Source organism: Pan troglodytes, chromosome 18 (genome assembly GCF_028858775.2).
Source record: "Pan troglodytes isolate AG18354 chromosome 18, NHGRI_mPanTro3-v2.0_pri, whole genome shotgun sequence".
Classification (NCBI taxonomy): Eukaryota; Metazoa; Chordata; class Mammalia; order Primates; family Hominidae; genus Pan; species Pan troglodytes.
Window position 1 is genome coordinate 3341150 of NC_072416.2, and position 27638 is coordinate 3368787.

The 27638-nt window shown below is 60.0% G+C and overlaps 3 protein-coding genes across 20 annotated transcripts in view; 1 reads left to right on the plus strand and 2 right to left on the minus strand.

Moving 5' to 3' along the window:
- LMF1 (lipase maturation factor 1) overlaps nucleotides 1-21681 on the minus strand; it is a 132514-nt gene extending 110833 nt beyond the window's left edge. For 7 of the 11 annotated variants that reach the window (XR_010152526.1, XR_010152527.1, XR_010152528.1 and 4 more), the window contains exon 1: nucleotides 11232-11466. Coding sequence is in view for 5 of the 11 variants with exons in the window: in XM_024349686.3 (XP_024205454.3) it covers nucleotides 11232-11460 (229 nt within the window). In the remaining 6 variants the exon portion in view is untranslated. Of the gene's footprint in view, nucleotides 1-9648; nucleotides 10087-11231; nucleotides 11467-21561 lie in introns of those variants that run through there. The other 4 variants (XM_024349687.3, XM_063797582.1, XM_063797581.1 and 1 more) reach the window with 4 other exon arrangements.
- On the minus strand, nucleotides 16185-21555 carry LOC100612831 (collagen alpha-1(VII) chain-like). Of its 8 annotated transcripts, XM_054668617.1 has the most exons (4): nucleotides 20019-21555; nucleotides 19443-19528; nucleotides 17231-17546; nucleotides 16185-16419 (listed from the first exon to the last, which is right to left on the minus strand). In XM_054668617.1, exon 1 carries the CDS (start codon nucleotides 21375-21377, stop codon nucleotides 20283-20285), a length of 1095 nt encoding a protein of 364 aa, XP_054524592.1. In that variant the 5' UTR covers nucleotides 21378-21555; the 3' UTR covers nucleotides 16185-16419; nucleotides 17231-17546; nucleotides 19443-19528; nucleotides 20019-20282. The 8 variants fall into 8 exon arrangements, with proteins under 8 accessions (XP_054524592.1, XP_016784604.1, XP_054524588.1 ...); XM_016929115.3 differs by lacking the exon at nucleotides 19443-19528 and having other exon boundaries at nucleotides 16185-17546; XM_054668613.1 differs by having other exon boundaries at nucleotides 16185-19528.
- Nucleotides 21682-22047: 366 nt separating the features above from the next.
- SOX8 (SRY-box transcription factor 8) lies at nucleotides 22048-27344 on the plus strand. Its single transcript, XM_009430044.5, has 3 exons — nucleotides 22048-22713; nucleotides 24097-24329; nucleotides 25070-27344. Exons 1-3 carry the CDS (start codon nucleotides 22070-22072, stop codon nucleotides 25753-25755), a joined length of 1563 nt encoding a protein of 520 aa, XP_009428319.2. The 5' UTR covers nucleotides 22048-22069; the 3' UTR covers nucleotides 25756-27344.
- The last annotated feature ends 294 nt before the right edge of the window (nucleotides 27345-27638 follow it).

The following is a 27638-nucleotide window of genomic DNA, read 5'->3' on the forward strand; positions in this document are numbered from 1 at the left end:
GGTTTGGCAACAAGTTTTTAGATACAACACCAAAAGCATAATCTATGAAATTAAAAACTTTAAATTGAACTTTATCAAACTGAAAAACTTTTGATCTGCAAAAGCTACTTTTAACAGAATGAAAACACAAGCTGCAGATTGGAAGAAAATACTGGCAAATCACACATCTGATAAAGGATTTGTATCTAGAATATTTAAAGAACTTTTAAAATTCAATAATTAGAAAACAAACAACCCAATGTTAAAGGTGGGAAGAAAAAACCAGGCCACAAGGTCTGAACAGACATAGGAAGATGTACGGATGGCAAATAACACGTGAAAAGATGCTCAACATCCTTCATCACTGCGGAAATGCCCATGAAAACCACAGCGTGCTGTCACCACACACACGTCACATGGCCGAAGTGCTTGAAAATGGACAGTGCCCAGGCCGGGCGCGGTGGCTCATGCCTGTAATCCCAGCGCTTTGGGAGGCCGAGGTGGGCAGATCACCTGAGGTCAGGAGTTCAAGACCAGCCTGGCCAATGTGGTGAAACCCCGTCTCTACTAAAAATACAAAAATTAGCTGGGCATGGTGGTGCACACCTGGAATCCCAGCTACTCGCAAGGCTGAGGCAGGAGAATTGCTTGAACCCAGGAGGCGGAGGTTGGAGTGAGCCGACACAGCGCCACTGCACTCCAGCCTTGGCGACAGAGTAAGACTGTCTCAAAAAAAAAAAAAAAAACCACGAAAATGGACAGTGCCCAATGCTGCAGAAGGTTCGGGACAGCAGGAGTGCCCTCGCTGTGCCGAGGATGCTGTGGCGTACCACTGTGGATGGCAGACGGTGGCGTCTGACCCAGGTAATGAAGGGTTACCTTACAAATCAGCTACTGCGCCTCTCAGGCCTTCAACCTGAAAGCGTGCTCACACAGAAGCCTCGTGCAGATGCTCATAGCAGCTCTGTTCATAGCCACTAAAAACTAGAAACAAGGAAGACATCCTTCACGGTGGAAGTGGATTAATAACCAGAGGTGCATTTGTGCAACAGAAAAATAATCAGAGATAAGAATGCAGCTGTTGGTTCAGGCAATAACATGGATGAATCTTAAGTGCATTTTGCTAAGCAAAAGAATCTAGACCCAACAGGCTATATACTGCGTGATTTCATTCGTATGTCACACTGGAAAAGGCAAAACCAGAGGGACGGGAGACAGACCCGGGCGTGCCAGGGGCTGGTGCAGGAGAAGTGGTCACTCCCATGCACGGGGGACTTGGGGCTGGAGCTGGGGTGATGGAGGCAAAGCCCACAGCACTGAGCGTTACACGAGATGAACTTCAATGTGCACAAACTATTGGGGGAAGACCCGACCAGGAGGTTGGGGGATGCAGATAGAATACAGGCTCCACACGCACGGATGTGAAACAGAAACACACTGGCCAGAGGGCAGGAGCCGCCTAAGCAACTCCGGAAAATGTTCTGAGTGGAGACCGCAAAGCCAGAAGGAGCTGTACACAGACGCTGCACTCCAGGGCTTTTCCCCCCGGGCCTGGGTGGACAATTCTCGCACGTGCACCAGGGCTGAGCAGATGCTAGAGGAGTCAGGGGAGCCAGGTTCCCACTAGCAGAGAGGGAGGATTCAGATGGGCTAGCAGTGAAGACTGGAATACACCGTGTTCCAGGACGGGAGGCTGGAATACACCATGTTCGAGGACGGAAGGCTGGAATACACCGTGTGCCAGGTGAGAGTCAGAGTCATCGGCATGGACCAGATTGACCTTCGTATACTTACAGATGGATAGGTGGATACGACAGAGAAGCAATCAAATGTGTGAAATGAGATAGTGACACACAGAGCCTAGCTCTGCCCAGGAAGAGGGCCAGCAGCTGTGACACCCCGGGAGCAACGGCCCTCCCAGTGCCCAGACTGAAGTTTCTATGCTCCCCTAAAAAGAACCAGGGCTCCTTGGAGACAACTCATTCTAGGGCTGGGGCAAAGAAACAGAAGCTGGGCAGGAAGCATCCCCGCGGGGAAGGAGGGGAAACCCACCAGTGGTCAAAGCTGGAGGAGCTGAGCAGCAAACTCACAGTGACAGCACTGGATCATAACCCAGACACAGACTCACAGTGACAACACTGAATCACGACCCAGACACAGACTCACGGTGACAACACTGGATCACGACCCAGACACCATCTCACGGTGACAACACGGGATCACGACCCAGACACAGACTCACGGTGACAACACGGGATCACGACCGAGACACAGACTCACGGTGACAGCACGGGATCACGACCCAGACACAGACTCACGGTGACAGCACGGGATCACGACCCAGACACAGACTCACGGTGACAGCACGGGATCACGACCCAGACACAGACTCACGGTGACAGCACGGGATCACGACCCAGACACAGACTCACGGTGACAGCACGGGATCACGACCCAGACACAGACTCACGGTGACAGCACGGGATCACGACCCAGACACAGACTCACGGTGACAGCACGGGATCACGACCCAGACACAGACTCACGGTGACAGCACGGGATCACGACCCAGACACAGACTCACGGTGACAGCACGGGATCACGACCCAGACACAGACTCACGGTGACAGCACGGGATCACGACCCAGACACAGACTCACGGTGACAGCACGGGATCACGACCCAGACACAGACTCACGGTGACAGCACGGGATCACGACCCAGACACAGACTCACGGTGACAGCACGGGATCACGACCCAGACACAGACTCACGGTGACAGCACGGGATCACGACCCAGACACAGACTCACGGTGACAGCACGGGATCACGACCCAGACACAGACTCACGGTGACAGCACGGGATCACAACCCAGAGGGAAAATAAGTGGGCGTGGGTCCATAGTGACAAAATCAGTGACCACAAACAAGTAAGTAACAAGATCTTCCTCACAGAGGAATTCCACATAATGTCCGCAGACACTCCCTCCGGGAGGCGGGGGCTGGACCCATTGAGCGGCTTCCAGAGGACAGAGCGGGCGGGAAAGCAGGGACCTGTCAGAGGGCACACCTGGCAGGCAGACCTTGGCCAGGTGATCAGAAAGCCGTGCGGACGTCAGGACCCTGATACGGTGTGACGGGAAGGGCCCCGCACCTCTGTGGGCGTCTTCCCAAAACCCATCACCCAGTCTAATTGCGAGAAAACACCAGACGGACCCAACGTGAGGGACGCTCTACAGACACCATGACAGGCCTGCTCGACACCATCAAGGTCGGAAAGCACAGGAAAGACTGGGAGACTCACAGACCAGGGAGGGAGGGAGGAGACGCCAGGACAAAACCGGGTCCCAGAACGGAACAGGCACGGGTGGAAAAGCCATAGAGTCTGCAGTTTCAGTTAATAGTTTTACTTTTAATAAAAAAATTTTTAAAAGTAAAGGTTTCTCGAAGACTCTGCACCACTCAGTGCCCGGCATGAAGCGCTGTGAGCAGCCTCCCTCCAAGGCAGTGGGAGCAGGGCCACAGGCAGAGCACCGCAGGGCCCTGGGCGACGAAAGGGCCAGGGCTGGTGACCTCTAAAGGGGCTGCGACAGCAGGTGGGTGGGGGCGGCTCCAAGTGAGGAGGCAGAGGGTGGACACAGGCGGACACGGGATGGACACAGGGTAAACAAAGGGCAGACACAGGGCGGGACACAGACTGGACACAAGGCTGGACACAGGGTGGACATGGGGTGGGACAAAGAGGGGACACGGGGTGGGTCACAGGGCGGGAAACAGGGCTGCAGCAGAAGGCTCCCCACACCCCTACTGCCTCCACCACTGGGTGGAAGGGACCTGAGTTGTGAGCGCTGACCTCCTAGCAACATAGAGGACACCTCGCAGTAGGCCCTCAGCCCCAGCGGCCACACGCGCAGGGACCCTCAGCCCCGGCGGCCACACGTGCAGGGACCGCACCAGCAGCTTCCACAGGAGCTCAGGTCAGTGTGTGTGCATATGGGTATGACATGCCCATGTGTCCCTGTGTGTGTGCATGTGTCTGTACACATGTGCACATGTATACATGTGCACCTGTGCATGGATGCCCTGTGTCCATGTGTGCAGGGGTGTATGCATGTCTCTGTACACGTGTGCACATGTACACATGTATGTGTGCGTGTGCAGGGATGCGTGTGTGTATGACCTGGCGTTAGGTCACCACAACGCAAACTCCAGGACCACAGAGGAAAACAAGATGTGGCCTCACCAAAGCAATAGCCTAAATCAGTAATTCTAAGGCAAGAAGCATAGGATGCTTCCTGCTTATCAGGAAAAAGGAAGACAGACTGAATTGAGATTTCAGAGAAAAAAACTATTTCAACCTCCACTCATGTTATAAAAATAGCTACATAAAAAGATGCAGTAAAAATCTTGAAACATCACAGGCTCTCAAAGCAAAACTAACAAAGCAGTCAAGCTTCGGAAGGCCCCGTCACTACCCCACACGGGAGGCAGCAGAGCCATGGCGACCACCTGCCTCTCACAGGGACCCAGAGCCTGACCTGGGAGCTGCAACGAGGAAATACCGAGGAAATACCGTGTCGCCCAAGCAGCCAACAGCAGGCATGGCCGATAAATACTTTGTTTCAGAATCAGAAAGAAATAGCTGGACGTGGCAGCCTGTGCCTGTAGCCCCAGCTACTCGGGAGGCTGAGGCAGGAGAATCTCTTGAAACCGGAAGGCGGAGGTTGTAGTGAGAGGAGATTGCACCACCGCACTCCAGCCTGGGCGAAAAAGTGAAACTCCGTCTCAAAAAAAAAAAAAAATAAGAATCAGAAAAAAAAAATCAGCTTTCTCTTTTCTCCTTTCAGATAAATTGTTGTAAAATTAAAAGAGTCATCCCAGAAATGCCGTTCTCTGTTGATGGTTCTTACTGGCCGTGGTTAAATTCTGGGCCTCAGCACAGTGACCTCAAGTATTTTTTCTTTAAAGGTATGTGCTGCAGAGCTCCGAGGTAGGGCAGTGCTGTTTGCTTTTTAAACAAGCAAGTATTTTATAGAAGAACTTGTAAAACCAAGTGGTGCATTTCATTAGAACTCAAGTGGCCTGGAGAAAAGAAAAAGAACTCATTTCCCATGAGCTCTTAGAGCCACTGAAAGCTCAGAACAAAACCAACTGAGCAGGGTTTCAAGTATTCTTTTTGGTTTCATTTTCTACTCAAATTTTCTGAAGAACAGCTGAGAGTTTAGCAAATACGGGTGCAAACGATCCTGCCTGCCACGTCAACCCTGCCTCGGGTGTCATCTGACGAGGATGCCAAGCTACAAGGGCTGCGGTGAGACTCAGAGACGCTACCAATGGCACCGCGGCCCCACCTCGCCGAAGCAGCTGCCGGGGGGACGCGATAAAACTGCCCCACGCGGAAAAGAAGGAAGGGCAGTGAGCAGGCGCACAGAACAGACGCTACAGTGCGGCACGCATGCCTCCACGCCTAAAGGACAAAACTAGCATGGAGATCCCCTAGAGGTCGGATTTTCAACATAATCTCAGTGAGCCCAAGACTCCAATGTGACAATGTGGAACTGGAAAGACGAGCAAGAAAAGCCCCTCAGTTCCCGCCAGCGTTGGGCGTTCCTTCTGCAGTCCAGGCTGTCCCCGTCACTCGGGATCACAGCCAAGCGGTGGGTTCTGTGTGGTGCTTGGCTCCTAGGGCCTTGGGGAAGCCATGTTCTTCTCCATTCAGCTTCATGGAGAGACTTTCCCAGGTTCCAGCCCACGCTAGGAAGCTAGACAGGAGAGTGGCCCCCACCCGCCCTGTTTGGAACCCAGCTGGGGCATGCGGTGTTTGGAACACATGGGCAGACTGGGGAGAGGCCAGAAGAGCCTCATCCAGAGCCAAGGACAAGCCTTGAGGCTGAAGAGCTCACCGAGGCCACTACAAGAGAGCAAAAAAAAGAGCCTCAGAGACTCCTCGATAAATAACCAGAACAGAGAGCAAAGGTGGAGAGCAGGAGGGCAAGGCACTGAGACTTTAGAAGCTTCCAGGGAGAAGAAGAGTCAGATGCTTGAAGATGCCTCCTCAATGCTGCAAAGCTCTGAGGGAAAGTGGCTTTGATGGAGAATGAGAGATCCGGGCAAGTTGGTCCTTTCTGGAAAAGCTGCTTGGGGATACACTCCAGCAAAAAGAGAATCCACCAGCAAACAGGAAGGCATGAGCAGCCCAGGAAGTACGAACACAACCAAGGGAGGGCTGTGGCAGTATCTGTCCTGCTGGGCCGCACCTCGGGGCTGGAGGTGGGTGGAGGGGGAAGAAGGGGTAATGGCTGGAAAAGTGTCCCATGCTGACACTAAGCCCTGGTAGAGACCACCTGCTATGGGTCAGCACATTTCACTGAGCAGGAGATGCCCCTAGAAGACAAGGGATAGAGGTATAAAGAAAGTCCTCTCCCTGACTGCAAGGAGCTAGAGGGGAGACAGGCACAAGAACAACACTGGAATGGGGACAATATCAGCCGCAAAGGAAGCAGAGAGCAGGGCTCCGGTGGTCAGCCCTGGGTGGGGTCAGGAGTCCACGAGTGATGAGGGCTAAGTCTGAAGGCCAGAAGGGCGTCGGCAGCCACGGAGAGAACAAATACAGTTAACCCTGGGAAGGCAGAGGCCAGGTGGTCTCAGGACCACGGTCAGGAAGAGATGCCTCACGTGGCGGGGACACAGCGGGAGCAGTTCAGGCACCACGGCTCGTCCACTGGGGCCCCAGCCTCTCACTGCAAGCAGTGCAGGTGGACATCTGCCCCAGAGGCAGCAGGGAGCGTGTGTCCCAAAGCCCCCAGCACTCATGCCCTGTGCAGGCGCCGAGCAGCCGGCCCTGGCTGGGGCGGTTCCCTCTTAGGCCTGTCCAGGACTCGGCCCCCACAAACACATGGACCGACAGACGAAATCCCTCAGGAGTGTCTCTGCGCCGACGCCATGGCACCCATGAAAAGTGCCAGACATAAAGTCAGTCTGCAAATGCCAACGTTACCCAGTCTTCATGTCACATTTCACCTACAGATCCCTTCCGAATTGTAACAATATCTCATAAATGTTTGAGCTTCAAAGGAAAGGTCCTTTCCGACGTTCAGATATACTCCGTGGCTGCCTGCGAGCCGTCTCCCGGGCCGGTGTGTCCTTGGTCCGCCTTCTGGGAAGTGTGCACAGGCAAGGAATCCCATGTCAGCCTCAGGACGGCCCAGCGGTCACTCTCACCTCATCAGTGACAGGAAGGTCTTGATGAGCAACTTGGCCAAGGCCACACAGCTAAGGTGTGGCCCACCAACCCTGAGCCCCACTACTTCCACCTGTCACAGCTTCCAGAAAGTTCTCTGCAGTGAACTGCTATCAACCCAATTCTGACCAACTGTAATTACACTGTTTCCAGATAACACCTTAATTCTGAGGCAGTTAAAATGCATTGTGTACATATACTATGTGACTCTCATCAATAGCAAACCAACGTCAGTTCAGTCCAGGAGAACCCACCCGGGGTGGGCAGCTCTAGCCTAGGGCGTCTTCAGTAGCACCTGCAAGGCTGTCCTTCCCCCGTCTTGTCAGGGAATCCAGCTCTACCACTGGCGCTGTAACAGACGCAGGGCTGCTGGAAATTCCAGGAGTCCAGCCCCAGCTGCCTGTGGCCGCCCATGGACCGACCTGGCCAGGCCCCCTGGGAGGGGGATTTCAAAGCATCAAGGAGCCGGCCTGGCTGACGAGGCTCCAGACCAGCTGTTTGCCACACACGCCCCCGTACTGCAGGGTTGACCAGTGAGGGCCTCAATCTTCCGCAGGGAACGCTGGGCCACAACGTCGACGCACGACCCTGGGGGTTCCTGCCATGAAACAGTGAGGGATTCTGGCCAGGCTGCTCTGCCCTCTGTTCCGGTGAGCCTGGGCATGGTGCCCACTCTTGGGTTCGGTTTCCTTATTGCGCACACAGACGGCAGCAGGCCTGACTGCAGGAGGCACCGGCACCCATGGGCGGCCGGCACTGCCCCTACACACCAAGAACATGGCACCCAGGTCCCGCTGCTTAGGCTGGAAACTCCTGTCACATAAGCTTTTACTCGTCCAGATTTCAGCCATTCCTGGGAGGGACATCTGTGCTGAGGGGAAGCTCAGTGTCAGGCATCCCCGACCACCTCGGGCAGCCTCGGTCCTCCCAGGGGCCGTCACGGCCCGAGAACGCCACTGCCCAGATGTGAACCGGGTGTCCAGGATACGCAGCCTGCACAGTGGCGTGAATGAAGGGCAGGGCTGAACTCCAGGGCCTACGGACAATCGCTGCACAGCCGGGCCAGTGGCTGACCCTGCTTCCTCGCTGTCCACTGGGGGTAGTGGCATTGTCACCAGGAGGTCAGCACCAGGCAGGGTGCTACTTCAGCATCTGCTCAACGCAGTAATCACACTAGGGACCCGAGTCCACACGTCAGGACGACAGGTGGGTCTTCAACTCCGAGCCCTGTGAAAATGCCGCTTTCCGCTAACACACTCCGGCTCCCACAGCACAGCAGGGCATGCCTGACACCCCAGGACGCCCGCGGTATGCACGTCTGTGTGCAGTGAGCACACCCCTAGCACCTACACACCTCGGTGGCAGCACATGGAAACTCCCAGGCCCGCGGTGGGAAGGAGCCAGCCCCAGGACGGATGCAAAGTCAGGTTGAATGCAGAGGCCTGTCGGTGGCAGCCGGCCTCTCCAGGTCTGGCTTCGAAGCTTCCCCGACAGGGCAGGCGTTTCTGTGTTCTCCTGATCTGTACATCTTTACTACATGTCTGCTGAGACAATCTGCCTAAGGGTAAGCCTCCCTCAGTTCAATGCCTTTTAACAAGGGGAGTTTCCACAGAATACATTTGGTTATGTGTTTAATTACAAGTGTTTCAATAGCTATAAACATTGTAAAATTCAGTATCAAGTGAAATATTTGGAGAGCCCCTATGGCAACTTGGAAAAACCCTGGGATTCTGAGGAACAGGGAGTAGCGCACAGTCCCAGTAAAATCCAGAACTTTCTAGAAGGAGATAAATGCAGGATGACTGCTTGCTTGCCCTGGGCCAGCTCAGCCAGAAAACCATGTCCCTGAAAGATGGGAAACTGGTTCCTTGATACAGCAGAAAAACACTGATTCTACCCCAAATGTACTCACAAGACAGAAGAACGTGCATATGTCAAGGAGAAATGTTCAATGCTGGGCACCAGGCTTAAAATATCCGCTTGACCCAGTGGCTTAAAAGCAGTTCCTTCTGAATTGAACAGAGAATCCCTGCGGAGATCAAAGGAGCCTCAGCTCGTTTGAAAGAGTCTGAGCTGGTTTTATGAAGCTGTGCTCCGGAGGCAAGGCCGCTGGGACTTCCTGCTGTATCTCGGGCTCCCCTGTGGAAGGCCTATTAGAACCTCACAGCTTCACTTTATCTCTACTTCATCGTTTGCTAAGTGACAGCACCAACATTTAAAATGACTGTTTAATACTGTGGAGGGAAAAGCAACCTGGGAAGAACTACTTTTTAAAATAATTGCAGGCCGGGCATGGTGGCTCACGCTTGTAATCCCAGCACTTTGGGAGGCCCTGAGGTCAGAAGTTCGAGACCAGCCTGGCCAACATGGTGAAACCCCGTCTCTACTAAAAATATTTTTAAAAATTAGCCAGGCGTGGTGGTGCGTACCTGTAATCCCAGCTACTTGGAAGGCTGAGGCAGGAGAATCGCTTGAACCCAGGAGACGGAGGTTGCAGTGGGCCGACATGGTGCCATTGCGCTCCAGCCTGGGCAACAGAGTGAGACTCCATCTCGAAAAAAATAAATAAATAAAATAAAATAGCTGCTTTAAAGAAAGAGAGAGAGACACACAGACCCAGTTGAAGCCGATGCTGCAATCCCACAGGAAACCTTGTAGTGATGAGCACGTCTCATCACTTTGCACCAGGAGGTGGAAAGTATCACACAAATGTCACACAAAACGTCGAACTGAGCATCACTCCAGCACAGCCAGGCTACCAAACTTCCCGCGACGTGTGTGGGACAAAAACTGTGCAAAGAAGAACTTCTGCAACCTGACCCTTTCCTTCCACGCGTGAGGGAAGAAGACGATGGAAGGAGAGGGAGACGTCCAATGCCCACGGCCTACAACCAACGCGTGGGCAACGCCCGGGGCCAGCAGCTCCGGAGCCCTCTGGGAGGGTGACTGCCCACGCGCCCCGCTGGCTGCATCTCGGCCTGGCAGGCTCCCCTCACTTCCATACTCATTTGAGAGCCTCAGTTTGGGCTTGGTTGCTACTGACACGTTGGGCTTATGAAACATGTATCCGTGTGATCACATGACCGTTCTCTTCCAAACCAGTTCTGGGTTGTAGGGACTGGGGAGAGAGGGAGTTGGAATCGCCAGCTGCCCCTGGCCAGGGGATCCAGAGGTTTTGAGCGTGAACTGACTTTTCTCAGAGCTCTGCTCTGTAGGCTGCGCACGCGGGCCCCGCACAGCTGTGGGGTGAAGGGTCTCCGCCAGTGGACCCGGCCAACCACATCCCACAGTGAGGCGCAGGCTTCACTTGCAGATGAGGTTCCGGAGCTGCCCCCAGACCTCCCCTGGGAATCTTCCCGAACGCAGACTGAGCTAGTCGAGAACACTAAAGGAGAAACGCCAGTCTGGCCACCAGCCAGTCACCTTCCCTCAGCCCCTGGGAGACGCGAAGGAGGCTCCCGGGCCGGCTCCTCGGATTTTGGCAGGGGCCGCACGCGGCAGGGATGTGGCGTGCGGGCGTCCAGTTACAGTGGGAACCTTCACCGTCAGCACAGCGCTGTGCCGCGGGCAGCAGGAGCGCCTCGCCTCTCCAGGCCGCCCCCCGCCCCGCAGCCAGGACGCAGACCCCCGACCTGCCCACGGACGGGTGACCCTCCACCTGCCCAGCTCTCCTGGGAACTCCTGGGCCAGGGCCCGGGCCGGCCCCGCCTCGCATAGCCCTGAGCCGGTCCTGGCGGGCGCGGCCGTGCAACTTCGGGGCTGCGGGTGGAGCCGGGAGCCCAGGAGCCCAGGCCGGAGGCTCGAGGCGGCGACAGGGGTAGGGCCGGGTGCGCTGTCGCCAGCAAGCCTTGTCCTGCCCTGCCCGCCCCGCCTCGCCCGGGCCCCAGCAGGAAGGAGGGCTGCGTGGGGGCGCCGCGGCCGCGAGACCGCGCGGAGGAGTCTCGAGGGAGCGCGGGGGTCGTGGTGCGCGGAGGTGACACTGGCGGATGTCCCGGGCCCGCCCGGCACTCACAGTACACGAAGGCTAGGGCCTTCAGGAGCACGATCCGGGTCAGCCAGAAGGTGCCCGTGTGGAGATGGGCCGGAGAGCCTGCGGGGTCACGCCCCGGCGCGGGCGGCGACTCAGGCTCCGGGTCCGAGTACCCAGTCTTCCGCCTCCTCAGCGACTCCGCGGGCGCCGCCATTGTTGGGCTGTCAGGGCGCATGTGCGGGGAGGGCGCACTCCCGGAGGCTCCGCCCATTCTCGGAGGCCCCGCCTCTCCCTGGCCGGCCCTGCCCACAGCCGAAGGCCCCACCCACACCCCGGGAGGCCCCGCTCACAGTCCCGGAGGCCCCGCCCCCTCCAGCCGGCCCCGCCCACGCGCGGGAGCGGGTGCCCGGAGCCTGCCTCCTTCGCAGTTCTCGCTAGGCGCTGCTGCGGGTAGGGCGCGGGGCCGGGTACCTGGGAGATGGTGCGTGTCGCCCGACCCGAACTCACTGGGGCAGGCATGCACGCGTGCCTTCCGTCAGTCCGAGTTGCAGAGGCCAGGTGCCCTCCCCCAGCCAGGCGCCTTCCCAGCTCTGGTCCTGGGGAAGGTGGGCTGCAGAGACCCTGGCGGTGCTACCACTGCGTGCCCCTGCCTCACAGCTGACACTCACTCTCTGCGGAGGAGGGTGCTAGGGCGATCGTCGCAGCCAGCAAGGGACAGAGTAGGCAGGGCTGTGCCTGGAATGCTCGGGGGACCCTCCCCTTTCTCCCAGCCTGAGCACCCTTCCGCCTTTGCACAACCCAGCTCCTGCCAGCCCTTGGGACTGGACTTCAAGCTGTGGGGGAAGAGGGGGACTCAGGACTCAGGAGGGAAGGGCTAACTGCCCAATGCCCCAAACAGAACGTGAAGGAGGACGCCAGCACTCTACACTCTGATGACTGCAGCGGGGTTCTGGGGGCTGATCCGAAGTGGGTGCTAGGAAGGGCTGGGGTCACAGGCATTCCTTAGAGGAAAGAAAGGGCGTGAGGCTAGAGTAGGCATTGGAGATCTAGGGGTTATTGAATAAACTATGGGGCACTTAGGTGGAAGTGCAGATTTCTCCTTATTCATTTGTCAGAGCTCTTTACGTATGAAAAATCCTGTTCTTTTGTGTATATTGGAAATATTTGTCCTGGTTTTTTGTTTTTGTTTTCATGTATTCTTCTCTTTTGCCTCTCTAGCGTTCCTAGTGTTTTGGCGTATCAATTATCGCCACTGGGTTGGTCAAATGACCCATCTTTATTGCTTGTTTAATTACCTGTTTCATTATATCTTCACCACCTGCAGTGTGAGCCTTGTGTGGGCAGGGACTGACTGTGGACATCGGGCCCCCAAATCCAGGCCTGACCAGCAGTGGCCCGAGCTTCCTCTCAGCCTCCACCTTCCCTGTGTTGCTGGGGTCGTAGCATAGGTGTACATCTTATGGTTTAATTCATTTTTAGTTTCCATTTCTTTTCTATGAAACCCCACTTAGGAGCCCAGCTGTGAAATGGGACCCTGTTAAAGATGTTGCAACGGGTACGAACACGCAAACATCCTCCGCATGCTGGTCCAGCCTCCAGGAGCGTGGTGTGTGCCTGAGGGCTCAGAGCCTTGGGGATCGCAGGAGGCATCGGCCCTGGCTGGCGCCCGGCACCCAAGTCCCTCCACAGAGCCCACGACCCGTACCTCTCCTCGTGACCTGGGGGCCAGCTTAGGAAGGGCCGGCACAGCCCACACTGTTCCCCTCCTCTGTGGGGAACAGGGAGCCCCACACCCTGGGACCACGCCTGCAGAGCGGGCCCTGTCTGGGTGCCAGGCCTGCTAGGGGACGGACGGCGAGAGGGACTGCCCTGCGTCAGGTGTGGCCCTGCACTGTCCTCAGGTGGGGCTGCCCTCACAAGGAGGCTTTGTGCACAGCTTCCCCTCGCTGGGCCGAGCTGTTCTCCCCGCGAAGGGCACAATGGGGCATTGTGCAGAGCAGAAAAGGGCCTCTTGTTCCAGCTTCCAGCGCTCCGGGCTCCGGCTCTGCGTTTGCCCAGGGTGGGAGCAGTCAGCGGAAGGGTCTGCTGGGAGCTCCTGTTCTCTCTGAGCTCAAGTTTCCCTCAGGGTCTGCTCTCTTGAGATGCTGACCGCAGGGGTCCCATCCACTGCCCAGAATGGCTCCAGAGCAGGTCACCGGGGGCAGGGCTTGAGCCGGGGAGAGGTGAACCAGCAGCTCTGTTCGTGCCCATTTCAGCCGGAATTTAATCAAAAGTGCACTGGGTTATGATTCAGCCATCAAAAAGAATCCAGGAGCCGGGCGCCTGTCATCCCAGCACTTTGGGAGGCCGAGGCAGGTGGATCACCTGAGGTCAGGAGTTCAAGACCAGCCTGGCCAACATGGTGAAACCCCGCCTCTACTAAAAATACAAAAAAATTAGCCAGGCGTGGTGGCGGGCACCTGTAATCCCAGCTACTCGGGAGACTGTGACAGGAGAATCGCTTGAACCCGGGAGGTGGAGGTTGCAGTGAGCCTAGATCGCGCCACTGCACTCCAGCCTGGGCCACAGAGCGAGACTCTGTCTCACTAAAATAAAACATAAAATAAAAAGGAATCCAGTTCTGACACGTGCTACAACACAGATGAACCTCAGAACATCAAGCTCAGTGGGACAGGACAGACGCGGAGGTCATGAGTTGCGTGAGCCCATTTACATGAAATGTCTGGGGCGGGCAAAGCCACGGGGAAAGGAGGGAGCTCTGTGGTCCAGGTCTGGGGACGGGGAGTGGGGAGCCAGTGGTCCGGGGGTAGGACGTTTCCTTTTGGGCTGATGAGAATCTTCTGGAACTAGGCGATGGCTGCCCAGCACTGTGAGGTGCTAAACACCGAGTCGTTCACTGGAAAGTGGCTTATTTCATGCTATGTGAATTTCGCCTCGAATTTTAGAAAAGTAAAATGAGGCCGGGCACTGGGGCTTACGCCTGTAATCCCAGCACTTTGGGAGGCCGAGGCGGGTGGATCACGAGGTCAGGAGATCGAGACCATCCTGGCTAACACGGTGAAACCCCGTCTCTACTAAAAATACAAAAACAACAACAACAAAATTAGCCGGGCGTGGTGGCGGGCGCCTGTAGTCCCAGCTACTCGGGAGGCTGAGGCAGGAGAATGACGTGAACCCGGGGGCTAGAGCTTGCAGTGAGCCGAGATCGCGCCACTGCACTCCAGCCTGGGCGACAGAGCGAGACTCTGTCTCAAAAAAAAAAAAAAAGTAAAATGAAAACAAAAGAACAACAGACAGCCCTGCACTGGTGTTTCAGAATCGCCCGGAAGGCGCTGTCACCTGTCGGAATACATCATGTCATTTACACTCACCTTACTTCTTTGTCTATATTAAGGCGCATCTAGCAGTTTAAAAATAACATTTAGATACAGGTGTGTCTTATTCTCTAAGAAGGCACTTCACTTAAAAACAGGCTTCTCTGCAAACCCAGAGTGAGCTGCAGCGGCCAGGAGATCGGCCAGGTGTGGTCCTTTCACCCTGCAGCTCAGTGTCCTGTCACCACAGGCACGTGGGCCCTGCCCTGAGCGCCTCACACCAACCCGAGGCGGGAGGAGGAGGAGGGCGTCCTGAGAGTGCCCTGTCAAGCAAGAACTCTAAGAGAAAAAGCCAGGCTGACCCAGGAGAGGCCTGAGGGAGTGGAGATGAGGCTCGGCCACCCCAGGGCTGCCCGGTGCTGGGGGAGAAGACGCTGAGAAGACGAGGAGAATGGGGAGGAAGGGAGGGACTCCCCAAGAGCGCGCAGGCTGAAGACTGGGCTGCCTCCCCGGAGACCGACCAGCCTGCCCTAGGTGGGACCCTGTCCCCGCCGTCCCGGCCTGTGCCAGCACAGCCCCCAGGACCCAGGCACACACAAGCCCGTGGCTGGCCACGCTCCCAGCAGCTGCGGGCCGGCTTCAGGGAGGAATGAGCCCCTGTCGGCACCTCGTCCAGCTGTCCCCCAGCACCCCGGCCTGGCAGCTCCCGCCTCCTCGGGGCCATTGTCCCTGGCATGCGGTGGCAGCTGTCTCTGGCACCCGCAGGAAGCCAGTGTGGGCCCGAAGCTAATCGTGCACCCTTCATTTACCCCAATTTTTCACGTCCTGAAGTCTGCGTATGGAAGGGGGGCCCAGGACCCATCGATGCTAACATCTGTTGCCTCCTCCTGGAAGGGTGGTCAGTTTGGGCAGATCCTGCTGTGACTGTCCAGCGGCCAACCCCCCCACCCCCCACGTGAGGCTGGCAGGTGCGGGTGGGGGCTGAGAGAGCAGGTGTTGTGCCATTTGCTGGTTGTCCTGGGACGATGACTCACAGACGGCTGTTCTGCTTGGCTCACCCTGTCCTCTCCCTGCACCCTCGGCTACAGGTCACGAGTGTTCCCACCCCTGCACCCCAGAAGGAGATGCGGCTCCATGTGACCCTGCAAGCTGGCAAGCCATGGTTTCTAGACAGAGTGGAAAGCACAGCTCCCAATGTGGTGGTGTTCTCTGGTTGCAGGGCCCTATGTTAGGAAACGAATGTGTAATTTTTTTTTTTCTCTAGGAATCATATTCTGCACTGGAAGAAGCCTTGAGAGTTGCCTGGCCCAGAGGCCACAAACCAGAGCCCTGCGGGGTGAGCTCTACCCACAGTGCAGTTATCAGTCAGTGTAGCGGTCACCGACGGCCACATTAATGCTGCGTAACAAACAGCCTCAGAGCCCACCGTTGTGTGTCGCCGGGCGGTGCTGTCCATGCCCAGGCCCCAAGAAAGGCAGGGGAAAGGCTGAGCTGGGCCTGTGCCCTCTGTCCCTTCCTATGAGCCTCTAGAGCAAAGCTTTGCTGAAGGCTGTTGTCTGAACCAAGGCCACAGAGGAAGCACGCTCCCTGCTCCCACTTTGCCCCCGTACCCGCCTGAGGGCATCTTAATTAAGCCTTCCTTCCCCACGCTCAGAAAAATAAATACTTGGGAGACAGCAGAGACATTTTCACAGGGTGTGTTTTCATTTGCCTTTGGCACTAATGGGTCTCTGGAACGTTCCATCCTGGCCGGGGAGGTCAGGGCCTGGGCGGCCAGGGCCCATTTCGAGAAAGCAGGTTTTCCTTTGCGGCATGCTTATTTCAAGCACCATTTTCCCTCCTGGTTATACTTGAAATGGGGCTCGGTGTTGGGAGGTTTCAAACGTGGATATTCCAGGCAAGGAGCCTCATGAACTCTGTGGACATTCAAGGGGCCTCATGAACTCTGTGGACATTCTGGGCAAGGGGCCTCATGAACTCTGAAGGTTGAGCTTGGAAGGACGGACACAGGTCTTGGCAGCCTGAGTGGGTACAAACGCTGATTTTTCTGGAGTCAGTCCTCTCCTGCTGATGGGCTGAGACAGCCCCCCAGGCCCTGTGTCCCTTCTCAGAGGACCTCAGCCCCCCAGTGCCTGGGCCACGGATGGGCTGGGGGCTGGGGCCCAGGGCCTCGCATCCTACAAGGGCCCAAGGGCTGAAATGGGGCTGGGGTCCCTGGATCTAGGGGATGAGGGCCCAGAATGAGGCTGGGGTCTGGGGTTCAGTGGAGCAATGACCAGGAATCGGGCTGCGATCTGTAGTCCAGGTGTCTGGCGTCAGACAGCACCCTCCTGTACACGGCACAGCTATACTGCAGGGTTAGGGACAGGATTTACTGCCACCAACGGAAGCGTTGATTCCAAGTCTCAGACACCACCCCCAGGCTGGGCCTCCCTCGGCGGAAGGTGACGCTCTCTGGGAGGTCCTTGGTGCTCACCTCCCTGGCTGCTTGGGGCCCCAGGGCTCCTGCCTAGGGATGTTTTGGGGCTGCAGAAGGACCCTCTGCCCATTATCAGACGAGAAGTGCAGAGAGCAAATGCGTGCTGTTGGCGCCCCCCACCCCCACACTGAGAGTGGAGACGGATAGGCCCAGCCGGAAGCTTGGGGACCCGCTCCCAGCCTGGAGTGACGGACGCTGAGCAGCAGGAGCACAGCTGTTCCCGACACATCCGTGATCTGGGCGTGCACCTGTCGCTGGGGAGAGAGCAGTGCTGGTCTCCACGCTTTGGGCATCGCCTGCTCCCTGAATCCTTTCCACATGCGAACAGCCTGGGCAGGGGTCCCCAGCGGTCAGTAGCTACTCCCGCCAGCGCGGGTTCACGGATCAGGAGGCTCCCAGTGTGTCAGGGCAGTGCGAGGTGAAGACGGGGAGGGCTGGGCTGGAAATGCTCGTCCTCCATGGAGGTCGGGGGCATCAGGAGGACCAGGAGGACGTCTGGGCTGCAGGCAGAAGTGAGCTGCAGCAGGGCCAGCTCTGGCCACAGAGGCCCAGAAAGCACTGCTCCTGCAGGGTGCCAAGAAAGACTCACTGAGTGGTTTTCCACTGCCCTGTGAGCGCCAGGAAGCTTAAGGCACAGACAAGGCCAGTTCTCAGGCAGACGCCACCCCAGCCAACAGGCCAGCCTTGACCCAAACCGGAACTCGTGCCCCAGCTGGCACTGTCAGCACCCGAGACAGTGAAGTACAGGGAGCTGCAACCCAGCCCAGAGCTCCAAGTGTGCGTGGCCAAGAAGCTGACTCCCGAAGGGGGTCTTGAGAGGGGTCCTGCGAACCCCTCCTCTCCCCTGGAGACCCGTCCGGGGGCGGGGCCTTTCCCAGCCTCTGCTCACAGCCTGCGCCGGCCCAGCCTGCAGTCACTCTGTCTCTGCCAGACCAGCCGTCATTAAAAGCACCAATTAATCTCCCAGGCCGTGCCAGGACACTGCCAACTGCCCCACGGGTGCTCGGGATGCAGGGGCTGGGAGGCCCGGGCCAAGGCTGTGCACACACCGGCTGCCAGCGGGTTCACGCCCGCCGGGCCCTCCCTGTGCTTCTCAGAGGCCGCACAAAAGATGGGCTGCCTGCCGCAGGAGGAGGGCCGGGTTGGGGGTGGATGGAGGGGGACGGGGAGGACGGGCAGGGAGGGACGGAGGGGCACAGGGAAGGACGGACAGGGAGGGACAGGGGCCTCTCCAGGGTGGCATTTCCCTGGGCAGCCCTGCTTCCTCCTCGTGCCCTGGGCCCAACACACACCCCCCACGCACACACATCATACACATGCACACCACACATCACACACAAACACACCCACACCCTGCACACATACACCACACACCAAACACACACGCACACACACCACACACCATACACACACACCACACACATACATCATACACACGCGCACACACACCACACACCATACACACACCCCACACACATACATCACACACATCGTACGCATACACACCACACACCACACACACACCACACACCATACACACACACCACACACATACATACACACGCACACACACACCACACACCATACACACACCCCACACACATACATCACACACATCATACACATACACACCACACACCATACACACACCATACACACTATACATGCACCATACACACTATACATGCACCACACACAACATAAACACACCCCACACATACATCCCATACACATACCACACATTACATGCCATACAAACACATACCACACACCTATATCTTCACACATACACCACACACACACACACGAACACACGCGCCTCCCGGGTTGCCATCCCTAGGAGCCACGGGTAGGGTGGGGTGGTCTCTCATCTGGAAGCATCCCCCAGGCCATCCCTGCACCATCTCATGGGCAGCAGAGCCTGTCCACCCACATTCTTCTCTGCGGCTGTCCTTGGCGCCCAGGCCAGGGCATGTGGAGCCACAAATGTCATCTACACCAGCTCTCCACGCCTGGCACTCACCGCCCAGGGGACAGCCCTGGTCCAGATTCCCCCATCAGGGTATACTTGAAATGTACACTCCCCCTGAAACTGCAAGGCCCACTAGCAGGTGGTGAGGTCAGGGTGGGTGGGGCCATGCAGACACGGCGGAGCCGGCCCCAGGTGAAGGGCTAGGGATGGGAGACAGTGGAGGAGGGTGTGTGTGCAGGTCCCCCCTGGATGAGGACATGGGCCCATCTGGTGGACTCAGAGGTGGCTCTGATGGCTGCCCCTCCACTCTCCACCCCCGGGTCCATCTCTTGTCATCAGACACTCTGCTCTAGCTTCCCCAGGGAACACGCTGGCCTCTCCCTGCAGGAGATCAGAAGCTTCAGGGCTCAGCTTAAATGACACCAAAGATGCTTTCCCAGACCATCCTTCCTGCAGTCCCCGCCTCTGAGAGGTGCTTTTGGAGTTACCTGCTGCCCGCCTCCCTCCACAAGGCCAGCGTCTCCAGGGCAGGAGCTGTGAGGATGGCCCAGCTCCATCCTGTGTGGGAAAGTGCCTGGCACACAGCAAGTGCTTAATTAATACCTGGTGACACTCAAACCATCCTGACACCTCCCTCTCTGAAAGCTCCGTCCCAGCATCCTCTCAGGCCTAGTGGCTCACACCCGCGGAGGACGAGGTCATTTTCCTGGGGACTTCAAGGTGGACCAGAGATGACTCTGGAAGGGGGGTTTGTGGGCACCACTCTGCATGGGGATCCTCACCCACATACCGCCCTCCCGGGAGTGCACCGACACGTCCTCAGCTGACTGGCCTAGGCCCCCACCACCCTGCCGCAGAGACTCCCCACCTCCCCACCCCTCCTGTGGCAGCCTGCACGCCCGGCACCTCCCCTGGTGGTCACTGCAACCTGAGGAAAGGAGCAGGCGCTGTTGGAGCCTGAGGCAGGGTCTCGGTTGCACAGACCACCGTGCCCCAGAGTCAGGGCCTGGATGCCACCCCCCAACCTCAGTCTTCCTTCCTCCAGGGGTGCTGGAGTTCCCCACCTGTGTCCCAGGAACTTGAAGCTTCCTTGGTGGATGGGGAGCCAGGAAGAGGCCACCCTGCCTGCTCGCAGACCTAATGCAACTCCTTTTCTTTGGCAAAGAGAAGCTCTCCATGGAGGTCCTCACCCGGATGGCACTGTGAGCCCGAGTGGGCGATGTCTATTCTCCCAGGGGCAGGGGGTGGAAGGTGGCACAGTTTGGGCCGGGCCCCCACCCTCACTGCTTCCACTTAAACCCCCACTTCTGCCTGCCTGCATCCCAGGCCTAACAGATGAGTTCCGCGGGCGCCCCAGGCGATGCTCTGAGGGCCACGGAAGGATGCGGGGACCCCGAGCGGAGGGCAGGGCCTCCAGGGGGAAGGGGCACTGCAGACGGAGGTCTGGGTCTTCCCAGGCAGGTGCCAGAGCCAAGCGAGACGGTGGGACGGGGAAGAGAGGGCAGGCCAGGCCGGCAGCCAGCTCTCCACCTACGATGCGTGGAGCCTCCCAACGCGCACTCCGTCTCCCCACCGCTGCTTCCTCTGACCTGGCTGCAGAGATGAGACCGCCCTCCCGGCAGGTGACACGGCCCTTGCTCTTCAGCCTGGAGACCAATGCTTCCTCCAAGGGCCCTGGCCCCCTCAGCTCCGGGCCTGGCTCCGGTTGTTCCCAATGCAAAGCAGCAAGGGCCCCGGGGTCTGCGGACGGGGGCGGGCGGCCGCTGGGGGCACCAGCTCTCGGCCGGGCCAGAACAGGGGGTAGGAGGCGCGTCCTGTGCGGTCGGTGGCGGCCCCAGGTGGGTGCGGTGCGCTGGCAGGAAGCGGCAGCACGACCCCCGACTTTGCATCTGGACTTTTCTAGTAACGGACCAGCTCCTTCTGCCGATCGGGCCGGGGAGACGGCGTGGCTCAGTGGCTGCAGCGGCCACCGGCCCGGGCGTGGGGGCTTTGAGGGCACCGGCGCGGTAGGTCACCCGGGTTTCGCGGGCCGCAAGCTCGGAGACGCGCGTGTCCCGCGTTGGCTGCCTGACCCGGAATGGCGCAGCCCCTTCGCCTCCAGCGCGCTGGTTGAAAGGATCCGAGCCACCCTCGGGGACGGCCGGGCCGAGGCCACCTCGCGGGGGCGGCCTTGGGCGGGGACCCGGACCCGCGGTTGGACGTTCGCCTCGGGGGGGCAATGTCCCCTCTCCGACCCCGCGGTCCCCACCAGGGCGGCACACCCCGCCCTCTCCCCGCCTCCGCAGGCGCCCAGGGCTCACAGGCTCGGAGCGGCCTCCGCCTCCGCCGGACCACCCAGGGCCGCCCCGCCGGAGGGGCCTCCCCGCCCCCGAGCCCTGGGTCACGCCCGGAAGGCCCGGGGCCCCCGCGTCCGGCCACGCCATCCGCCCGGCGGCCCCAGGGACTCAGCGCCGGGGTCAGCGCAGGCCCCGCCCAGCGCTCCCGCCCCCTCCAGCTGCCCGGCCCCCGGGACCGCGCCCCCGCCCGCGCTCTCCACGCTCGCACTCGTATGGGGAGGGCGGCCCGGGGTCCCCCAGCTCCGAGCCGCGGCCCCTTGGCGCGCGTTACCTGGACGTGCGCTGTCCGCAGACTCTGGACGAGCTGGGCCTGGGCGCTGCGCGGCGGAACCGACCCTGTCCTGGACCGCACGCAGCAGCTGACCCCGCGCCACCGGCCTGCGGGCGAGACCTCAGGCGCGAGACGGGCTGTGTGTGTGTGTGTGTGTGTGTGTGTGAGAGAGAGAGAGAGAGAGAGTGTGTGTGTGTGTCGGGGGAGGGGCCCGAGGACCCGCTTCCTAGCTGAGCGTCAGGACGGGGGGCGGACTCCCAGGAGCCGCGCGGCGCCCGCAGAGGAGAGGAAGCGCCGGAGACCCCCCTGCTCCCACCCGGCCTCCCTGCCCCGCTTCCCTTCCCGGGGCTCCAGAGAGGGGAGCTCCAGGCGTGGGGCGCCTGGCCCACGTGGTGCGGCGCCGGGCGGGGCAGGCGGGGGCGCGGCGAGAGCCGCGGAGCTTTCTTTATGGGTGGGGGGGCGGGGGCGGCCGGGCTCCGCCTCCGGGGGATCGGGGCGCGCTCCGCCAATGGGTAGCCGGGCGCGGGGCGGGGCCGCGGGGCCGCCGCTTAAAGAAACTTGTTGCGGGTCCCGGAGCGGGAACCGAGCCTCGGCGGCGGCGGCGGCGGCGGCAGGGGCGAGGGTCGGGGCCACCGCGCGGCGACCTCGGGTCCCGGAGCGACCGCAGGGCAGCCCGGGGCGCCGGCCCCGGTGCGCGTCTCCTGTGCGCGCCCCTCCGCGCGCGGCCCCGATGCTGGACATGAGCGAGGCCCGCTCCCAGCCGCCCTGCAGCCCGTCCGGCACCGCCAGCTCCATGTCGCACGTGGAGGACTCGGACTCGGACGCGCCGCCGTCTCCCGCCGGCTCCGAGGGCCTGGGCCGCGCGGGGGGCGCGGTGGGGGGCGCCCGGGGCGACCCGGCGGAGGCGGCGGACGAGCGCTTCCCGGCCTGCATCCGGGACGCCGTGTCGCAGGTGCTCAAGGGCTACGACTGGAGTCTGGTGCCCATGCCGGTGCGCGGCGGCGGCGGCGGCGCTCTCAAAGCCAAGCCGCACGTGAAGCGGCCCATGAACGCATTCATGGTGTGGGCGCAGGCGGCGCGCCGCAAGCTGGCCGACCAGTACCCGCACCTGCACAACGCCGAGCTCAGCAAGACGCTGGGCAAGCTGTGGCGGTGAGTGCCGGCGCCCCGGGGGCGGGGTTCGGGACCTTGGCCGCCCCTGGTCTCGGACTGCGAGCGGGGGCCTGGAGGGCGCAGAGCTCGCGGAGGTGGTGGCCACACGCAGGCTCCGGGCTCTGCACCCCGGGCGGGTGTCAGGGCGGGTCCCAGTGGAAAAACATCCTCTGGCCAGCCGGGGTCCGGCGCCAGCTATGGGAGTCGGGATCCGCGGAGGGCAGCGCCTGGGGTGTGCACCATCGTGGCGGGTGTACTCTGGAGCCAGTTCTCCTGGCGGGGAACACCCTGCGGAGGGCCATGGCTGGCACCCCGACGTGCCCTCCAGCCGCTGCGAGTGGCCCCAGCCCCGGGAGGCATGCCCGGCACGACAGCAAGTTGCATGCGGCTCTCTGGAGGTGCCCCCTCCTTAGAAAGGGCTCAGCTCCTCCGGCTCCTGGACCACCCATGGGGAGGGAGTGCGGCAGGCGGATGGGTGGGCAGCAGGTTTGCCTGCGAGTACCCTCCCCGCAGTTTCTCCCTCTCCTGGACACCCTCGGTCCGAAGCAGGGAGGGCAGGAGTGGAGATGACGGGGTGCGCCGTGTGCACGCCTTGGCGTGGTGGGGCCGGTCAGTTTTCCAGAAATTAGGACTGCAGAGTGAAGAACTTGTTGCTCAGGACAGGCTGCCCCCACCGAGTGTCCTCTGCTTGGGTTTAAAATGGTTCTCTTGGTTTGGGGCTCTGGTTCCCGTATCCTGCTCCTCACCTGGAAGAAGGGAGCTTGGAGCTTGCGTATTTGCACCTCCTGCCTTCTGTCTGGATCTAGGGCGCAGCCACGGGGCGCTGTGGAAGGCAGGCCTCTGCTCCCCCAAGTCCTGCCGCACAGGCGGTTGGAGGTGAGCCTCGGGAAGAGTCCCAGGGAGTGTGTCCTGTGGCTCAGTGAGGACGGGCGCCTGGGCCCTGCCAGGGCTTCTGGGTGTCTGGGAATGGAGGGACAGCAGCCCAGCTGCCCGCCGAAGGCCGGCACCGTTCCCGGGAAGCCTCGCTTTTGTCCACCGCCGGCTGGGTCCTGCCCGCCTCCCCCGCCTCCCTTAGAAAGCCCCAGAGGGAGGGAACAGCAGGCCCGGAATGGGGGGAAATAGAAGGAGGAAGATGGGAGGCGTGGGGCTTGTTCTTCTTTGGCTGTCGTAAGCATACCAACCTTCCCAAACAGGCGCCGGCCGGTTCTCCCAGAGGAGTGTACTGCCTGGTGCCACGGGAGGCTCCGGAGCGCACGGCAGGCGGGTTTCCCTGGTCAGAGCCTCCCGGCCCCGGCCTCTGCTGCCGGTTCCCCCTGTGGTGTGTGCCTGCGCCGAGGTCACAGTGGGCGCCCTGGCCATCCCTGCCTCTGCCCTGTGCTGCAGCTTGCTGAGCGAGAGCGAGAAGCGGCCCTTCGTGGAGGAGGCAGAGCGCCTTCGCGTGCAGCACAAGAAGGACCACCCCGACTACAAGTACCAGCCACGGCGCAGGAAGAGCGCCAAAGCCGGCCACAGCGACTCCGACTCGGGCGCGGAGCTGGGACCCCACCCTGGCGGCGGTGCCGTGTACAAGGCTGAAGCAGGGCTTGGAGATGGGCACCACCATGGCGACCACACAGGTGGGCTCCAGGCCCCCGGCATATCTGAGGGTCCCTGTACGGGAGGCAGCTGTGGGGTTTCTGGCTGAGAAGGGTGCATGATGGTGGAGGGGGGCAGGAGCCCTCGAGAGAACCGGGCCTTCCCCGGGTTCCCTGAAAAAGCTCCCAAGGCCCCGGCCGCCCCTGTTTTTGGTGCACGAGGGACCTGCTTAGCCGCCTTGAGTGCTGAGGGGCTGACAGCTTTGCTTGGCAGGGACCCCGAGAGGTGGTGTTTTCAGCAAGACTCAGTCCAATGCGGGCTCCTCTTCCCACGCCGAGCTGCTGCCCACACGGCACTCAGCAGCCCCAGCTTCAGGGCCAGACTGACAGGGTGGAGTCCTGCCGGGGCCTCGGTCAGGCTGGCTGACGCCCGCCAGCCTCAGAGTGCTTGGCTGGCCCGGGGAGGAACAGGGTCTGTGTGGTCCCCCAGCGCCCTGTAAACGCCAGCTCTGGCCAGGCTGGGCCTGTCGGCTTCTTCCCCCCACCTTGGTCTCTGGGAGGGGCCTCGGGTCTTCCCATAGCACAGCGCTTCACGGAATTTTCTCGGCCGAGGAGTGAGGTCTAGGTCTGACTTTGCTGGAATTTCTGGGAAATGTAAAGAAACAAAAAGCCGTTGATCCCCCTGGCAGTTAGCGCGGGCGTCCCTCCCCTTCCAGCCTGGCCGGCCCCACCCGCCCCACAGAAGGGGCATTCATCCCTGAAGCCTGCTCTCCTGTCCCCAGGGCAGACCCACGGGCCGCCCACCCCGCCCACCACCCCCAAGACGGAGCTGCAGCAGGCGGGCGCCAAGCCGGAGCTGAAGCTGGAGGGACGCCGGCCGGCGGACAGCGGGCGCCAGAACATCGACTTCAGCAACGTGGACATCTCGGAGCTCAGCAGCGAGGTCATGGGCACCATGGACGCCTTCGACGTCCACGAGTTCGACCAGTACCTGCCCCTGGGCGGCCCCGCCCCACCCGAGCCTGGCCAGGCCTACGGGGGCGCCTACTTCCACGCCGGGGCGTCCCCCGTGTGGGCCCACAAGAGTGCCCCGTCGGCCTCCGCGTCGCCCACCGAGACGGGTCCCCCACGGCCGCACATCAAGACGGAGCAGCCAAGCCCTGGCCACTACGGCGACCAGCCCCGAGGCTCGCCCGACTACGGTTCCTGCAGCGGCCAGTCCAGCGCCACCCCGGCCGCCCCCGCCGGCCCCTTCGCCGGTGCACAGGGCGACTACGGCGACCTGCAGGCCTCCAGCTACTATGGCGCCTACCCCGGCTACGCACCCGGCCTCTACCAGTACCCCTGCTTCCACTCGCCGCGCCGGCCCTACGCCTCGCCCCTGCTCAACGGCCTGGCCCTGCCGCCCGCCCACAGCCCCACCAGTCACTGGGACCAGCCAGTGTACACCACCCTGACCAGGCCCTGAGGGCCCAGCCGCGGGGAGGGACTCGCAGGCGTCAGGGGGCAGCCTTGTCCCGGCCCAGTGTGCGTGGCCAGGGCGGGAGGGGCCCCAGTGGCTGAGCTCCAAGTGCCTGCTGAAGTCTGCAGGGAAACATGCTTGCTGCCCGTGGCCCTCGGCCTCCAGATGGCCACACCTCTGCCGCCGATGGACCAGCTCCCTCTCCCTTCTATCTTTCTTTTTGAGGTGGTGGGATTATTCCACAAAGAAGGGCTGCCGTTTGGTCCCTCTTCTGTGAGGACTGGCGGCACCAGCACCTTCGCTTTGCATCTCGGTAGAGGAGAAACGGCAGCACAGTCCAAGGACCAAAGGAGGGGGTGGCAGGGGCCTTGCAGGGCGCTGTGAGGTCCAGGCCGGCCTTGGCGCTGAGAGCCCCTGCACTCACGGCCACATTCCCTCGACAACGGCTGCACGGGCTGTCCGGGATCCGGGGTGTCTGTCCGCAGACCCTCTGGGATGAGTCTGCTTGAGCATCTCCAGGACCTGCTTGTCAGATCTGAGGTGTCTCCTTGCTGGCAGAGTGCGCTCACGCGAGGGCTGGCTGTGATGAACGCATCTCTCTTTTATTTTTATGTTTTGGATAATTTTTATTTTTGAAGCTTAAATGTGTTTCTTCTGAAAGCTGTTAAAGATGTATTTATGTTCTGTTATTTTATCTTTAATTAATGAGGTAATTCGGGCAAAGAGTAGAATTTAAGACAAAACGGAAGCTGGGAAGCTTCCCTTGAAGGCAGGCAGGAGGTGGGGTTGCAGCTGTTGGCCGGCATCACGTTGCTCGGCTTATGGGAGGCCGCCCTGGAGGGCCCGGAGGTCCCAAGGTCCCTGGGAGGACTGGGCCCCTCATGCCTTGAGCTTGGCAACCGAAAACCCGAGGGAGGAGAAGGGACCTGCCTTGTGACATCTCTGATCAGGTTGGGGTGCCCCAGCACCCAGTACCAGTTTGGGGTTTGGGAAGCAGGACTCCGTCCCTGTCCCCGACTGTGCCACGTGGTAGGACACATAGGACACAGGAATTCCTGGGTCCTTGCCCATGACTGTGCCATGTGGTAGGACACAGGACACAGGAATTCCTGGGAAGTGGTGGCTTCAGAAGTGATCTTGGCTCGCAGGCACCAGTGCCACCTACCAAGCTGTGAAACTAAACCTTCTCCACTAAACGTCGTTAGGGCCTCAGTTCTAGACGAGTCATACCTGATTCACCTGCACTGCTTCCCCCTGTGTGCTGAGCATAGAGCATACGTTAGCGCCTACTTCACGGAAACTTGTGCCTTTAAACTTTGTAAATTTAAACACAGCCGAGAAGTTGCTTCTTTGTACTTTTTCTACTTTTCCTACTTTTTTGTAGAAAAAAAAGATAATGCCTCTGCTTCTATTTCTCTGGGGGTGGGGGTGGGGGCCGGGAGCCGCCGCAGACCCGTTTCATGCAGCGTCTCCCTCGGCACCGCGTTCGGAGGACGCACCCTCACTCGCCTGCTGCCTTCACTCCTTTCTGACCAAGCAACGCTAACTTTTGTACAGATCGATTTGATAAAATTAAACAAAGTGCTTTTTATGGACGTGGGCTGCATTTTGTGTGTTGCTTTGTGTGAGCCTGGGGCTCCCGGGGTAAAGGTGTCCGGCAAAGGCAGGATCAGGCCGTGCCACGCGGCCGCCGGCCTCACCCCAGTGCCCTCCACGCTGGGTGGCAAGGAGGGCGGCCGCGAGCCCACCCGGACCCCCGAACGGCAGGGGCAGCCCGTCGTGCCACGAGGCGTCAGCAGGCTTCAGTCAGAATGGAAACAGCCATGCCCTTCGCGAATCCCGTCGCGGCCTCTGGGGACCGAGCTCCTCCTCTTCCTTCCTGGAGGGCC